General features: G+C 37.9%; 1 protein-coding gene across 4 annotated transcripts in view; it reads left to right on the top strand.

Moving 5' to 3' along the window:
• LOC311616878 (serine/threonine-protein kinase TNNI3K) overlaps positions 1–13,912 on the top strand; it is a 309,455-nt gene that overhangs the window by 227,141 nt on the left and 68,402 nt on the right. For all 4 annotated transcript variants that reach the window (XM_084872811.1, XM_084872813.1, XM_084872810.1 and 1 more), the window contains 2 exons: positions 5,452–5,511; positions 8,514–8,683. In XM_084872811.1, the coding sequence (XP_084728937.1) occupies positions 5,452–5,511; positions 8,514–8,683 (230 nt within the window). The remainder of the gene's footprint in view (positions 1–5,451; positions 5,512–8,513; positions 8,684–13,912) is intronic.

The raw sequence follows: 13,912 nt of genomic DNA, 5'->3' as shown, positions 1-13,912 counted from the left end.
AAAATATGTATTAAGTCACTAGTGATAAGTTATATGGAATAAAGCAAAAAAGAGAATAGACAGAATTGGCTTGGGGACTCTAAATATGGTGGACAAGGTGAAGGTGAACACGCTGGTCAATCCATGTGGAGAGAATGTCAAGTGTCAAGTCCCTGAGGGGATGGTGTGCTGGGCCTGAGGAAGTTAGCTGGTCAAGTACAGAAGGGGAGAGAAGGTCAGGGAATCTGCATGCCTTAGAGATAAATACAAGAGCTTTGTTTTTTTCCCCTAGTTAAGATGAGAATAATTGGAGGCTTCTGTGAGCATTACTTGATATGTAGTACATTTAAAAATGATATTTTGGCTCCTGTGTTGTTTACTATAGCTTCATAATATACAGTGTGTTCCCCCAAAATGTAACAGCTCATGGCTCAATTTTAAAAATGAAATTCATTTTAATAAACACTGCCTCTATAATTATTCCAATTAATTTGGGGGTTACCCTAGACTTTGAAATCAGAAAGTGTGGTGCCTCTAGCTTTGTTCTTTTTCAACATTGCTTTGGCTATTTGGAGTCTTTTGTTATTTTATACACATTTTAGAATTATTTGTCCTATTTCTATAAAAAATACCATTGGAATTTTGATAGAGAATGCATTGAATCCATAGACTGATTTGAGCAATAGGGACATTTTAATAGTTTTAGTTCCATGAGCATGAAATATCTTTCCACTTGTTTGTGTCTTCTTCAATTTCCTTTTTTGATGTCTTATAGTTTTTAGGGTACAGATGTTTAAACTTCTTGTTTAAAATTATTCCTAGGTATTTTATTCTTTTTAATGCAATCGTAAATGGGCTTGTCTTTTAAATTTCTCTTTCTGATAGCTTATTATTAGTATATAGAAACACAATGTATTTTTCTATATTGGTTTTGTATTCTGAAACTTTACTGAATTTCTTTATTAGTTATAACAGTTTGGGGTGGCATTTTTATGGTTTTCTATATATAATATCATGTCACTCACAAATAGTGATAGTTTTACTTCTTCCTTTCCAATTTGGATACATTTAATTTATTTTTCTTGTCTAGTTGTTATGCCTAGGACTTCCAATATCATCTTGAATAAAAGTGTAAAAAATTGGCATCCTTATCTTTTCCTGATTTTAGAAGAAAAGCTTTCTTTCAGCTTTTTATCATTGAGTGTAATGTTAGCTGTGGGTTGGGAGCAAATTTAATAGGCAAAGAACAGAAGCAGCAAAATTTGTCATTCAATTATAATATAAGCAAGAGATTCTGGTGGTTTAGACAAGGGGTAGTCAGATTCTGGATAATTTTTTTTATCATGATGCAATTTGGAAAACAAATTTGAGCTCTACTAAGCTTATATAGGTATGCTGGAGTAAATTAACCATGGCTTACTCTCAAAACACTTTCTAGCTGGTGATATAGATGTGTAAATATTTAGTTATACAAGGATGAATAAAGTAAATCCATATATAGGGGGAAATTATTTTATGGAATCACGTGGACATTTTAAGAAGGATATGTCTTATGAATTGGGCCTGAAGAGAGCAGAGATTTCCCACAGGCAGAGAATAAAAATTAGATAATTCTAGTATGAAAAAAATAGCAAGAAAAATACTTTGTATTGGACAAGGGATCTAATATCAGTTCATGTCTTTTAGCCTCTGTGGGCTGCTTAGAGCCTGCCCCATGTCAATGTAGTTCAGAGATTTAGGCGGAGTTTTTATGCAGATCCTAGAACTAGCATTTCCAGGCTCTCTTCTTCCAGGATCTCTGTTCACTGCTTTGGATGACCCCAAAATTCCTGTCCCCTGGTATGCATGCCAAGGATAGTTCCCCCCCATCCTGGATAAGAGCAGAACATGTGAACATGATGAGGTATTACTCCCATAATCATGCTTCCTCATATTGGCAGATTATCCTGGGCAGACCTATCGAATGAGCCTAGAAAAGCAGAGCAGTTTTCTCCAGTTGGTCACAGAGGAGGAAGCTAGAGAAGCTTGCTGGACAGGAAAAGGCAAATGGCTATATTATGAACTGCTTATTGGGGCCAGTGGCAAGGAAAACAATGAACATCCTCTAAAAGCTTGAGAGTCATCCCTGAGCAATAGTAAGAAAACAGAAACATGAGTCATCAATCCACAAGGAAATGAATTCTAATAACCATTGAGCATGAAAGAGGCCCCTGAGCCTCAGAGAATCACAATGCTAGATGACACCTGAATTTTAGTCTGATGAGACCCTGAGCAAAGGACCCCATAGATCTATAATGGACTTCTGACTCATGGAAGCTGTGAGACAATAAGTGGGTATTGTTTTAAACCATTACAGTTGTGATCATTTGTTATAAAACCATAGCTAGTACACTCTGCTTGCCCTGAATCCTGTCTCCTGGTTCTTTAAGAAAGCAAACCTGTTGCAGATGTTTCATCAGAATTCTAGTCTCTCCCTAAGATGCAGATGGGTGTGCTCCCAGGGTAAATGTTGCAAGAATAATAGTAATAAAAATAATATTAATGTGGAAACTTATTTCATGCCCTTCCTTTCTTCCAACTGATATTCTTCCAGATTCTACCTGTGTGTGTTCACTCTACTGACTTCAGGTAGCTATCTTTTGAATTTTGTCCAGAGTTTATACTTGTATGGAACAAGGTTGATTCAATATATATATACTACTTGTCTACTCAAATTCTGCATACAATTGCTGGTAGATTAGAGGCAAAAGTATAACATAGAGAATTCAGAGATTATCTTATGGTTTGGAGCCTCTGTAAGTGAAAGGATGGATTTGCCATTTGCTGAAGAAGGGAAGACTGTGAATACAAGAAAATCACATGTATATGTTTAGAGTTGAAGGGAGAATACTGGGCTAGATATAAAGATTTGGGAGTTGTTTCATAAAGCTAACAGACTGAATTAAATCTTCAACAAATTAACTCTAAATAGAGGGAGGAAAAATAGACCTCTAAACTGAGTCCTGGTACAATCCAAAATTTAACGATAAAGGGAAGTGAAACCAAAAGAGAAGACTGAGAAATAGCAAGTGAGAGAGGAGAAATATGATAAGAAAGTAATGATCTCAAAATCAAATGAAGATATTTCAGGGACAAATGAATGAGTGATTTGTATTTACTGCTGTTTCAAGTAAGATGAGCATTGAGACTTAACCATTAAATTTAGTGATAAGGAGGTAGGTCTTTGAGTCTTTGACAAGAGCAGTTTCAGCAGTGTGTAATAGAAGAAAGGCTGATTGGGGTAGAGAACAAATAGGAGGAGGTGAATAGGCAACTAAATTTAGGCAAGACTTTAGAGCAATTTTGGTAAACAGAAAAATGGAGTAATAGCTTGAGGAAGAAATGGAGTCAAGAGTTTTATTATTGTTTATTTGTTTTTAACTGGGGTGAGTTTATAGTATGTCTGTGTGTTGGATGGGATTAAATAATAGAAAGGGAACATCAATGATGCAAAAAAATAAAAGGGAGAATTATTGTTAGAGCAATTTCCTTAGTAGAGATAAAAACCAGTACACAGTAAAGGAGTTGGAGAGAAGTAGACAAAGTACATTAATTGAAATAGAAGTGGAAGTACATTATGTGGGTTTAGACATTGGTGGGTGGTCAATATAGGAGTGGGAACTAAAGGTTTGAGGAAAGAGGGGAAGGAACAAAATAGCCATGTGGAGCATAAGAGAATAAACTAGAAATATGTAGAAGGCTCTCTAGGCTGTACATATGATGGTCCACGAGGGTTGTGATTTTGAAGTAAGACCAATCAAGATGTATTTAATTAACATGGAGATTTTTCCAATAGTGTACAAAATAAATGATAAGGCAAGGGAGTTGAGGCTGTGTGGAAGAGACTGATTATGATTGCAAAGTAAGGGAGAAAATGAGGTGAGTGACAAGATAGCAGAATGAACAACAACATCAAAACAGGAAATATAGATTAGACCACAGATAGCTAGATGGAACAATATTAACAGAAACATAGTTTTTAAGTTTGAATAACATATATATATGGGGGGTGGGGTATTGTACTCTTCTTTTCTACTTTAGGGTATATTTGAAAATTGACATAATAAAAAGTTGTGTTTGTTGTTGTTTTTTTAACTGATAAAATGGTTTGTGTGGTCAAAGATTTTTGGCACCGTTGTTCCAGAAGAAGTGAGTTAGAAAGAAAGGACATAGAGTCCAGAGAGTGATCTGAGGGAGCTTGAGAGGGCAGAGTTCAAGGAGGGGAATCCGGCATTGTTACATAGTAACAGGGCCCAGGGGTATTACCAGGGGAACTAAGGGACTAAGAGAAGGTGGAAGATCATATCATTGCCAAAGAAGAGACCAAGGAACCCAGAAGTCAGGCCATTGTAATAATTATCTACCTGGATAATAAAACACTAAGAGCATGCTGGTGAGCAGTGACATTAAAACCTTCAAAGAATGCGGGAGAGTGACTCAACAGTATAACTGAAAAAGCTGGTATTTTTTAGAGGAGAAAGCACTTGAAAGTGAGTAAGACAGAGACCCAACCACATTGGCCCCATCACGACCCCCCACCAACCTAGAGGTACAAGGAATATGCAAGAGAAAAGGGCTCCCACTTGTGAGGGTTATGGAGAAGCAGTATCCTCAGGGGAGAGTTAGATATTAAGGGAGAAATTGTTCTACTAAAAATCTAAATTAGTTGGTTATTGCACCTGAATGTTAAATTGGGCTATCTACCTCCCAGCAGTGAAAGTTTCATAAAAGGAGAAATGATAGGTTATGTAGTCCTTAGGATCTGACAAAGGAGGTATATAATTTCTTCAGAAGAGACCAACATTTTCAAAAATTCCCCTAGCAACTAGAACAAAGTATGAAATACAATCAGATTATGATAAATGTTTGTTTAACCAAACTCATCAGACATGGAGGTTCATAGTGGACAATGCCCTTAATGGCACTTTTTTGAAGATAAAAAGTTTATCTTAAACCCATAAAATAGGACGTGGTCATGAGTTTTCTATTGATCTTAGCTTTGAACCTGAGATGGTATTTTCAAAAGTGAAGCTAATTATAAAATTAGCTTTAGCAATTCCTTTCCCACAGAGACTTGGACAGTATAAGGCACAGAAATAGTTAATAGTTTTTAGTATTCACTTTATTCTTTCCTTTTGAAAAGGAAAACCTGCCATTTAAAAACATGCAAAGCTAATTAAAGCTTTCCCACTATTTTATTATCTGAATGTAGTTGCAAATTCTGACTTAAAGCTCTTTATCAGGAGACTCAACATCCCTCCCTGAACAGCAAAGGAACATTCAATTAACACTTCAATACAAGTGTATTTTAAATAAAAATATACATTTTTGTTTATCTCATTCTTTACAAATGCAAATACCCTATTTTAAAATCCAAGCAGCATTACCTCTCTTTTATTCTTTGGGGAGACAAGTCCTGTCTTTATTTTACAGGGAAGACCTGAATTTTCTGAAGTTGTTACCAAGTTAGAAGAGTGCCTCTGCAACATTGAGGTAAGAAATTTAGCTTCTGAAATGTGTTCATTAAAAAAGCCCTGACTGTCCAAGGATGTTGGGGAATGTAGGTAAGATGTTGCTTATGGAAAAGAGTGTGAGGGTCCATAACTCTGTTCTCTTTCACCCTATTAATTAGGATCCTAGGGTGGAGCAGAACTGACTGCATCTAGGGGTCAAAGCAAATCCAAGGTGAATTGGGGGCCATTTCAACAACAATCAGGCAGGCAAGTGGACACAGGCATACCCAGGTTAAAAAAAAAATTGAAATGTAGAAATTTGAAAATAATAAAAAATATGTTAGAAGGTAATTATTTAAACTAATTTTTCTGTATACATGTTCCTAAATATAGTGATACTTAAGCTAAAATATTAAGCCATTGTTCATTTATGTTCAATGAGAAAAGGAAAAATTATCACTATAATTAGTGCATACATTAATTGGGAGGCATTGCTTTTATGCTACACATATATTGCAGCAAGTGAAATATGTTGGTAATCAGGTTAATGGAATTTTCTTCCCTTAATATCAAGGAGCTGCTTGGTTTAATTTTCTCTATAATTGCCTCAATTTTCTATACACCTGGTAAGGAGATAGCATTTGAAAATAGGCAAGGAAGTAAAACATGAGCATTAATTCAAAAATAATATATTCCCAAATGCAAATGAGAGTTATAGAAGAGGGGAATGAGCATCACATATACAGGCCTGCATATAGATGCACATATGGAGAGAAGGGGCATGAGGTGGGAGGAAACAGCATCAACCTGAGATTGCGCAACTAAATCTCAAATGGAACTAGTCAAAGACTGTTTTCTTCCCCTTCACCCCCCCCCAAAATAATCTCAACATAGTCACGGGAATCTCCTCTTGTGGAAAAGGCTTTCTGGTCTACAATTGCTGCCTGCTGTGACATGCAGTGATGACTCTTGCTCATGACTCTTTCCTGGATTCTCTAAAGAGGATGTAGAAGGAAACTTCAGTCTTTGGCCATAAAACAACGTCCTTTCCCTTCTCCTCAGTCCTGAAACATAGCATGTGGGAAGAAGTCATATATTTGGTGGGGCTGCAGATGCCCCACCAACAAAAGCGTCAGCCAGAAGCCTTGGCTGCTGAGAGACGCCTTTAAGACTTGATTTCCAAGTAGTCTCTCACTTTTAACCTTTATGTTTGAAATATGGTTGCTTCAAGCCTGGGAATATATCCAATTAGATCATAGGGTAGATTCCAGAAACAGGGACAATACTAGATCTGCTAAATTAGCTTGTCTTGTTATATTGACCAAGCCTCTTAGCACAATCTCCTCTGGTAGAGAAGATGAATAATTATGGACAATATGCAAAGAGAATTGGCTGGCCTGGGTTACACTAACTAATGGACCATAATCAGCATTAAGGGGATTGACGTATAGAAGTTTCATCGGGTTTTATCCTCTCTACTCTTCAACATTCTGGTCAGTGGTTTAGACCAAGGGCAGGAAGACACTGCTCATCAGCTCTTCACTTAAAATAAAGTTGAGAGAGACATCTCTGTTTTGAAATGGCCAAAGGAAAAAGACCCAGTTATGTCCTTTTAAAAGGATAATTAGCCAAAACCGGTTTGGCTCAGTGGATAAAGCGTCGGTCTGTGGACTGAAAGGTCTCTGGTTCGATTCTGGTCAAGGGCAGGTACCTTGGTTGCGGGCACATCCCCAGTGGCAGGTGTGCAAGAGGCAGCTGATCTATGATTCTCTCTCATTCATGTTTCTAACTCTCTATCTTCTCTCTCTTCCTCTCTGTAAAAAAAATCAATAAAAAATATATATTTTAAAAGGATAATTAAAACTGGGACAAAAACTTTAGAAAAGAGAGATCAAAGTGGTGAACAGATTGAAAATCATGTATTTGAGAACCAATTAAAGGAACCAGGGATGCTTGTCCCAGAGTAGAAAGAATTAGGATGAGCCCAACAGCTGTCTTTAAATATCCGAAGAACTATCATATGGAAAAGGGATTGGCCTTGTTTTCCTTGGGCCAAATATGGATATGAAGTGCAAAAGTAGACTTGGTTTATTTTGAGAAAGAGCTTTCTTAATGGTCAGAGCTGTCCTAAGATAAATAAAGAAATCTGAAGGCAGTGAGTTACTCATCACTGGAGGTTCCCATCAGCCTACCAAGCTGACTTCAAAATGATACACAGAAGAAATTTGATCACTGAAGTGTTTGAAGGTTTGTTTCAACACCGACATCACATGATTCTCAGAGCTATATTTAGAAATGTCTTGGCTACTATGAAGAACCCTAGAATTTATATATGTTTTTTTTAAACCAAAGTCAACCATCTACATGTCTTATGAAATTATTATGTCAATAGTACTAATGTTCTCAGCTGGGTTAGGTATAATGAAAAAACAGCAAGGTTGTAAAAAACTCAAGAAAACTACTATTTTTCCTCTTATCTTTTTCTTTCCTCATACTTTTCTATTTTCTAATTATGCTTAACTATTTGTAACTATTTTTATAAAGTCTTTCACAACTCTACTTAGTCCTCATACTTACCAGACATTATTCTTTGTTTTATAAAATGGACACATTCTTGGAAAAGTATAAATCCATTTTATGCAAAGGGGATAATTTTATGTGAAAGTAATAATTTTAAGGACTCTGCCATGAGTCTTATCACCATTGAAAAAAATGTAGAACATCTTTTAACCATTAAATAATAACTTCTTAAATATCTATTTCATAAATCTGATTTGAGCCTACTCTGTTTTCTGAAAAAATGAGCATACATTTAATGGGCCAGCTCTCAATATAGAACTAGGTCACAAAAGTAAAGTAAGCTAGCCAGATGTTGCCATCAGAGGCCGAAAGGAAAAGCCAGAAGCAAGCTGAGAGGAATATAAATTAAAATATGAGAAATCCTAGAATAGAAGGTTAAAATAAAGTCATACGGTATTCTATCCTATGCCTTTAAGCCTGTTGGATTTATTAAATAATTGAAACTGCTTCTCCTTCACTCAGCTAATGTCTCCTGCATCAAGTAACAGCAGTGGATCTCTCTCACCTTCCTCTTCTTCTGATTGCCTGGTGAGCAAAGGAGGACCTGGCCGGAGCCATGTGGCAGCTTTAAGGAGTCGTTTTGAATTGGAATATGCACTAAATGCAAGGTCTTATGCTGCCTGGTCCCAAAGGTAAGGGGTAACCTAAGCAACAGTCTGAGAGGCAAGTCGGATTCTGGGGTTTCATCAGGGTAGTCACCCAATTTGGTTAGTATCACGGGGGATTCATCACCCTTGTGGCAAACTTTGAAAGAGAAATATTTGAGCCCATTTCTTTAATAATATTATGGCCACAAAAAAATTACCAGTTTAGGTTCTTTAAGTTTAAAGTAACAGCAATTAACTCTAGCTTAAGCAAGAATTGTCTAGCTATAGCAACAAAGGAAAATTACTGAAAATATTCTAGGGTTATTTTACAGAATCCAATAAGGAATTCTTTATGCAGGAACTAAGAAACAGTTTTTGCAGATCTGAGCACTGAAAGGTCAGCATTCTAGAATTGCCTCATGGCCCAGCAATTCCACTCCTAGGTATATACCCATTAGAAATGAAGACAAATGCTTGTATTCAAATGTTTATAGCAGCACTAGACCCAATAGCCAAAAGATGTAAACAACACATCCATCCATCACTAGAGGGATAAATAAACAAAATGTGGTATCCATACTATAGAATTTTATTCAGCCAAAACTCAAGGATATAGAACCATAGCATTTATTTCTTGCTCATGTGTCTGTGGGCTGGTTTTAGATGGGCTTGACTATGAGCTAGAGGTTGAATTCAGGTCTGCTCCTCTACCTCTCCTCCTCTTTGGACCAGCTCATACCTGAGGCATGTTCTTTACATGGCCACACACTAGGAACTCAAGGGGACCCAAATTCACATACACATTTAAAGCCTTTGTTCAGTTTGCATCCTATGACTTTTCATTGACAAGTCACATGACTGAGTCCAGCATCAACAGGGAGATAAAATATACTCAACCTCTAGTCAAACTAGAGTCTAGTGGTTAGAACTGCAAAGGCATGTGGCCAAAGGGCATAGATACAAAAAGCAAAATAAATTGGGAACAAATGCAGTCTGCCATAAGAGAGAATGTGATTGGCCATTTTTGGATATAATGGCCACCTCTGGTCTAAGCAAATGTGGTTGAAGTGGAGGTATGGTCATATTTCACGAATATAAACATGGTGGCCAGGGACCCTTGTTCTGAATGGGGAGCAGAAGAGGCAATCACTGTGAGCCCAACAAATACCCTAGAAAGTGTGCACTACAACCTGTGGAAAATCAGAAAAGACTGGCTTAAAATCTCTGTTCTTTCACATGAACTCCAGAGCATTTACACATGATCTGTTACCTATATGCACTCACACACACCATCAAGAGTACAAATAGTTATCATTAAGGTGGAGAAAGACCAGCAAGGACCTGACACCATCTACAAAGAGCTACTGTTGCCTTTTTAACCGCAGTTGTTATATTCCTGGTCTAACGAAAGGGTTGTAGCTGCAGCTTTGAAGAGATGAGAATCTGAATCATGAAGCTTTAATCTAGGAATGTCATGAGATTAAGTATCAGCAAGTTTGATTGAAAACTGGGCAAACTGAGCACAAGGCTTTATTGGATTCCAGTCTCTCACATAATTTCATAAGGGGCTCACAGGCCAAGATTAGATTAGTTTCAGTCACAATATCATCTTCTAGTTCCATCTGATCTTCTTATTCTTTGCTTGCGGTTTTAAAATTAATCCTCTGAACAGTCAGATTTTGATATTTCCAAAGCACAGTCAGCTGAGGTCTGTCTAGTTAAGAGGATGGGCAGTGGAATCAGACACATCCGAAGTTCAGGCTTAACCTTACCATTTACCAGCTCAGTGACCTTGGCCAAAGTTACCTACCAGCTCTTAGGATTGTTATTGGGAGAGGCAGTGCTGTCACAGGAGTCAGTGATTGATGGAAAGATACCAGAAGATGTAAGCAAAGGATACAAGTTCCTATAATACAAGCAAGTCAAACAACTTATAGTTCATAGACAGCTATACAGCATGGGAGACACAGTAACACTCCCAATTGGGTGAGTTTGGGATGGAGGGAACACAGCTTCTCTGACCGGCAAGAACCCAGAGAGGTCTACCACTCCTTATAAAACTGCTTGAATGGGGTGGGGAAAACCCATTACATTTTTTAAAAATATATATTTTATTGATTTTTTACAGAGGGGGATAGAGAGTTAGAAACATCGATGAGAGAGAATCATCGATCAGCTGCTTCTTGCACATCCCCCACTGGGGATATGCCTGCAACCAAGGTACATGCTTTTGACTGGAATCGAACCTGGGACCTTTCAGTCCGCAGGCCGAAGTTCTATCCACTGAGTCAAACCGGTTTTGGCCCATTACATTTTTTAAGTTGCAGCTTTTGATAGTCTCATAGGTATTTTATACCCTTCTTCATGACTTATGGAACTCAAAGTGTTTGTCTGTCTACTTGATTCAAATTTCTCTTAACAACCTGGTATACTCTAAGCATTTGCTATGAGTGTGCATGGAAGATCAGTTTGCTAGTTGTACCTACCCTATAGCTTGCTCTGTCTTCAGACTGTTTGCAATTAACTCCAGAATAGGTAAAGCATTTACTAATAGCTAAGATGTAAGATTCACCAGGATAAGAATATCTATTTTATTCATAACTACATCCTCCGCACCTTGCAGTGTGATTGGCATAAAGCCAATATGTAATAAATGTTGAATTTTATTAAAAAAATGGAGAAATTGTCTCCATAAATCATAATTATTACTAATTTGGGGTATAATCAGTGAACAAGCTTTAATTGTTTTCTCTATTGTTTCATTTAAGTGGGTGTCACTATTGAGCATCTACTGCATGCTAAGTACTATTTTAAGGTAAACACTTTGAATAATCATCTAAGTGAGCCCTAGGGAATAAAGTATCCCCATTTTTATAGATGAGGAAGTTGAGGCTTAGAAAGGGTAAGCAACTTTCCTAAGGTTATGGAGGCAGAGTGGGAATTCTCACCCAGGACTCTCCTATGCTTTCAGCATTTCTCTGGAACAGGAAGTGGCACTTTGCAGATACTTGATATATTTTACCAGTACTTATATCTGCTAGACTTCTTCCAGTTTCTTCTGGAAATGGGTCAGAGAAAGAATTCAGCTACTCCTCCCACGCCTGCCTTTTCAGCTTGTGTATATGAAAGACAGAGCAAGTGAGACAAAAGATAGGTTCTTAAATAGGTTCTTAAAGTCAAAGAGCCTGAGGATGCACAAACTGATGAACTAACTCCAGCAGAGCCGGGAGTTTAACAGCCTGGAAGACAGTGGCTCTCAGCTTTGACTTTCCATTAGAATCCCTGGGGAGCTTTTACAGGCGCCAATGCCCATGACCAATTAAACCAGAACCCACGGGGGTGACACCCAGGCACCAGAATCTTTTAAATTTCCCAGGTGATTCCAATATACATCTGAGTATGAGACGCATGGGAGGAGGGAATGCTGCTACACTGCTAGCCTGCCAGTCACTCAGTGGGAAGGGGATGCAACTGATGGAATAAATGGAAGAGGAAAGTGGGAGCCCAGGTGAAACAGCAGCTGGGACCAAAGGAGAACATTGTGAAGGCTGATTACCTGGTGGTCTCTCCCAAGAGTCCTTGCAATGCACTAGTAACCTCTGATCTAAGAGGCATTCTAACTATTCATTAAAATCACACAAAGCGTAATTTTTAGCCTGGCATCATGCTTTTAAAAAAATGAGGACAAGATATGGCCTGGAGTTCTCACTAATGTATGTTCCCAGTTTCGGGTCTCAGAGCCTTCAACACTTATCTTTAAAATGGTACATTTATGTGTTACAAGTTTGGTTATGAAGTTTGCAGCCTGTAATTTTATAATTCTTTATTGGATGGGGGTTTTGGTTGTTTGCATATTTGTTTTTAGTGATGATTATTTTCCTTTATAAATTAAATGTCAAGATGGGAAATGTATCAGATATTTGCTCCACAGGTAACAGGAATTCAGTAATTCTGCTCTAGCAAGTCTGGCTCAGTAGATAGAGCATCAGCCTGTGGACTGAGGGTCCCAGGTTTGATTCCACTCAAGGGCATTTACCTCAGTTGCAGGTTCCTGGCCCTGGCCAGAGGCATGCAAGAGGCAACCAATCCATGTGTCTCTCACATCAGTGTTTCTCTCTGTCTTTTCCTCTCCCTTCCACTCTCTCTAACAATCTATGGAAAAAATATCCTCAGGTGAGGGGGGGAAAAAAAAAAGAGGAATTCAGTCATTCTTACTGAAATGACAAATTGGTGAAATCTGAGATTGAGGAAGGCATGTCTGAAGTTCTGCCTCTTTTAAAATATTTTGTGTCTCTAGATATATTTGGAAAACTAAGCATGTGGCACTTGCTCCTCCCAAAGGGTCTGAAATCTCTCATCTTGTAGATGGATTATATCATGTAAATTTAGAAATGGCAAAGTGATGCACAACCTTTCAGATGCGAAAACCAATTAGTGTTTGTGTGGGGCTGGGGCTCTGAGAATAGAATGCTATGACCTAGTTAGCTGTCCAGGAGAAGAAAACCAGAGATGCGGAGTCGGGAACTGTAAAACACATACATTTGGAATTAATTTCTTACATTACAAAGGGGCCCATCAAAGGGTTCCTTTAAATAGAAACCTTGCATAGTGCACTTAAAATCCAATTCAACTTACAAAAGTTGAATATAAGTTATAAAATCTTAATGTACACACAGTGTTTCTGGAACACAGCAAATGAGTAAGATGATAGCATCATGAAACTGATGTTCCTAGAAGGAATGATAAAAAGAAAAAAAAAAAAACAGTCATGAGAGGATCGGGCCCATTTGCTGTTGTGGAGCAGATATTTATCAAATAAAAACCAGTAGTGTCTCCTCCTTATCGCTGAAGGTCAGATACTCCTCTTTTTAATGCCGCCTCTCCTATGTGCTATGTTGTACTGAAACTTTTCTCTGCCTCCTTAAATGTTCTCTTTTCTTCCAACCTCTCCTTCACCTCTAATTTATTTCTCTTGCCAGCTCATCACAGTCAAGTTTCAGCACAATGTTCATGATCTCTGTAAACTCTTCCCATCTTGTTTCTCTCTTCTTGAGTTTTCTTGTGATTTCATGGCTTCAACACTGTTCTATTTTTCTGTCACTCTCTCCCACCTCCCTCCCTCTAACACACATGCACACACACACACACACACACACACACACACACACTATACCCCACCCATGCACACACAGTTGACTCCCAGATATGTCCAACCGTGACTGATCTGCTTCCTTTGTAAAGTCTCTAATTCCTCTCCCCTTCCAACTACCCCAT

Source organism: Pipistrellus hanaki, assembly GCF_964339955.1.
Source record: "Pipistrellus hanaki genome assembly, chromosome: 2".
Lineage (NCBI taxonomy): Eukaryota > Metazoa > Chordata > Mammalia > Chiroptera > Vespertilionidae > Pipistrellus > Pipistrellus hanaki.
Note: the sequence above shows the minus strand (reverse complement) of the source record. Positions and strands in the feature narration are given on the sequence as shown.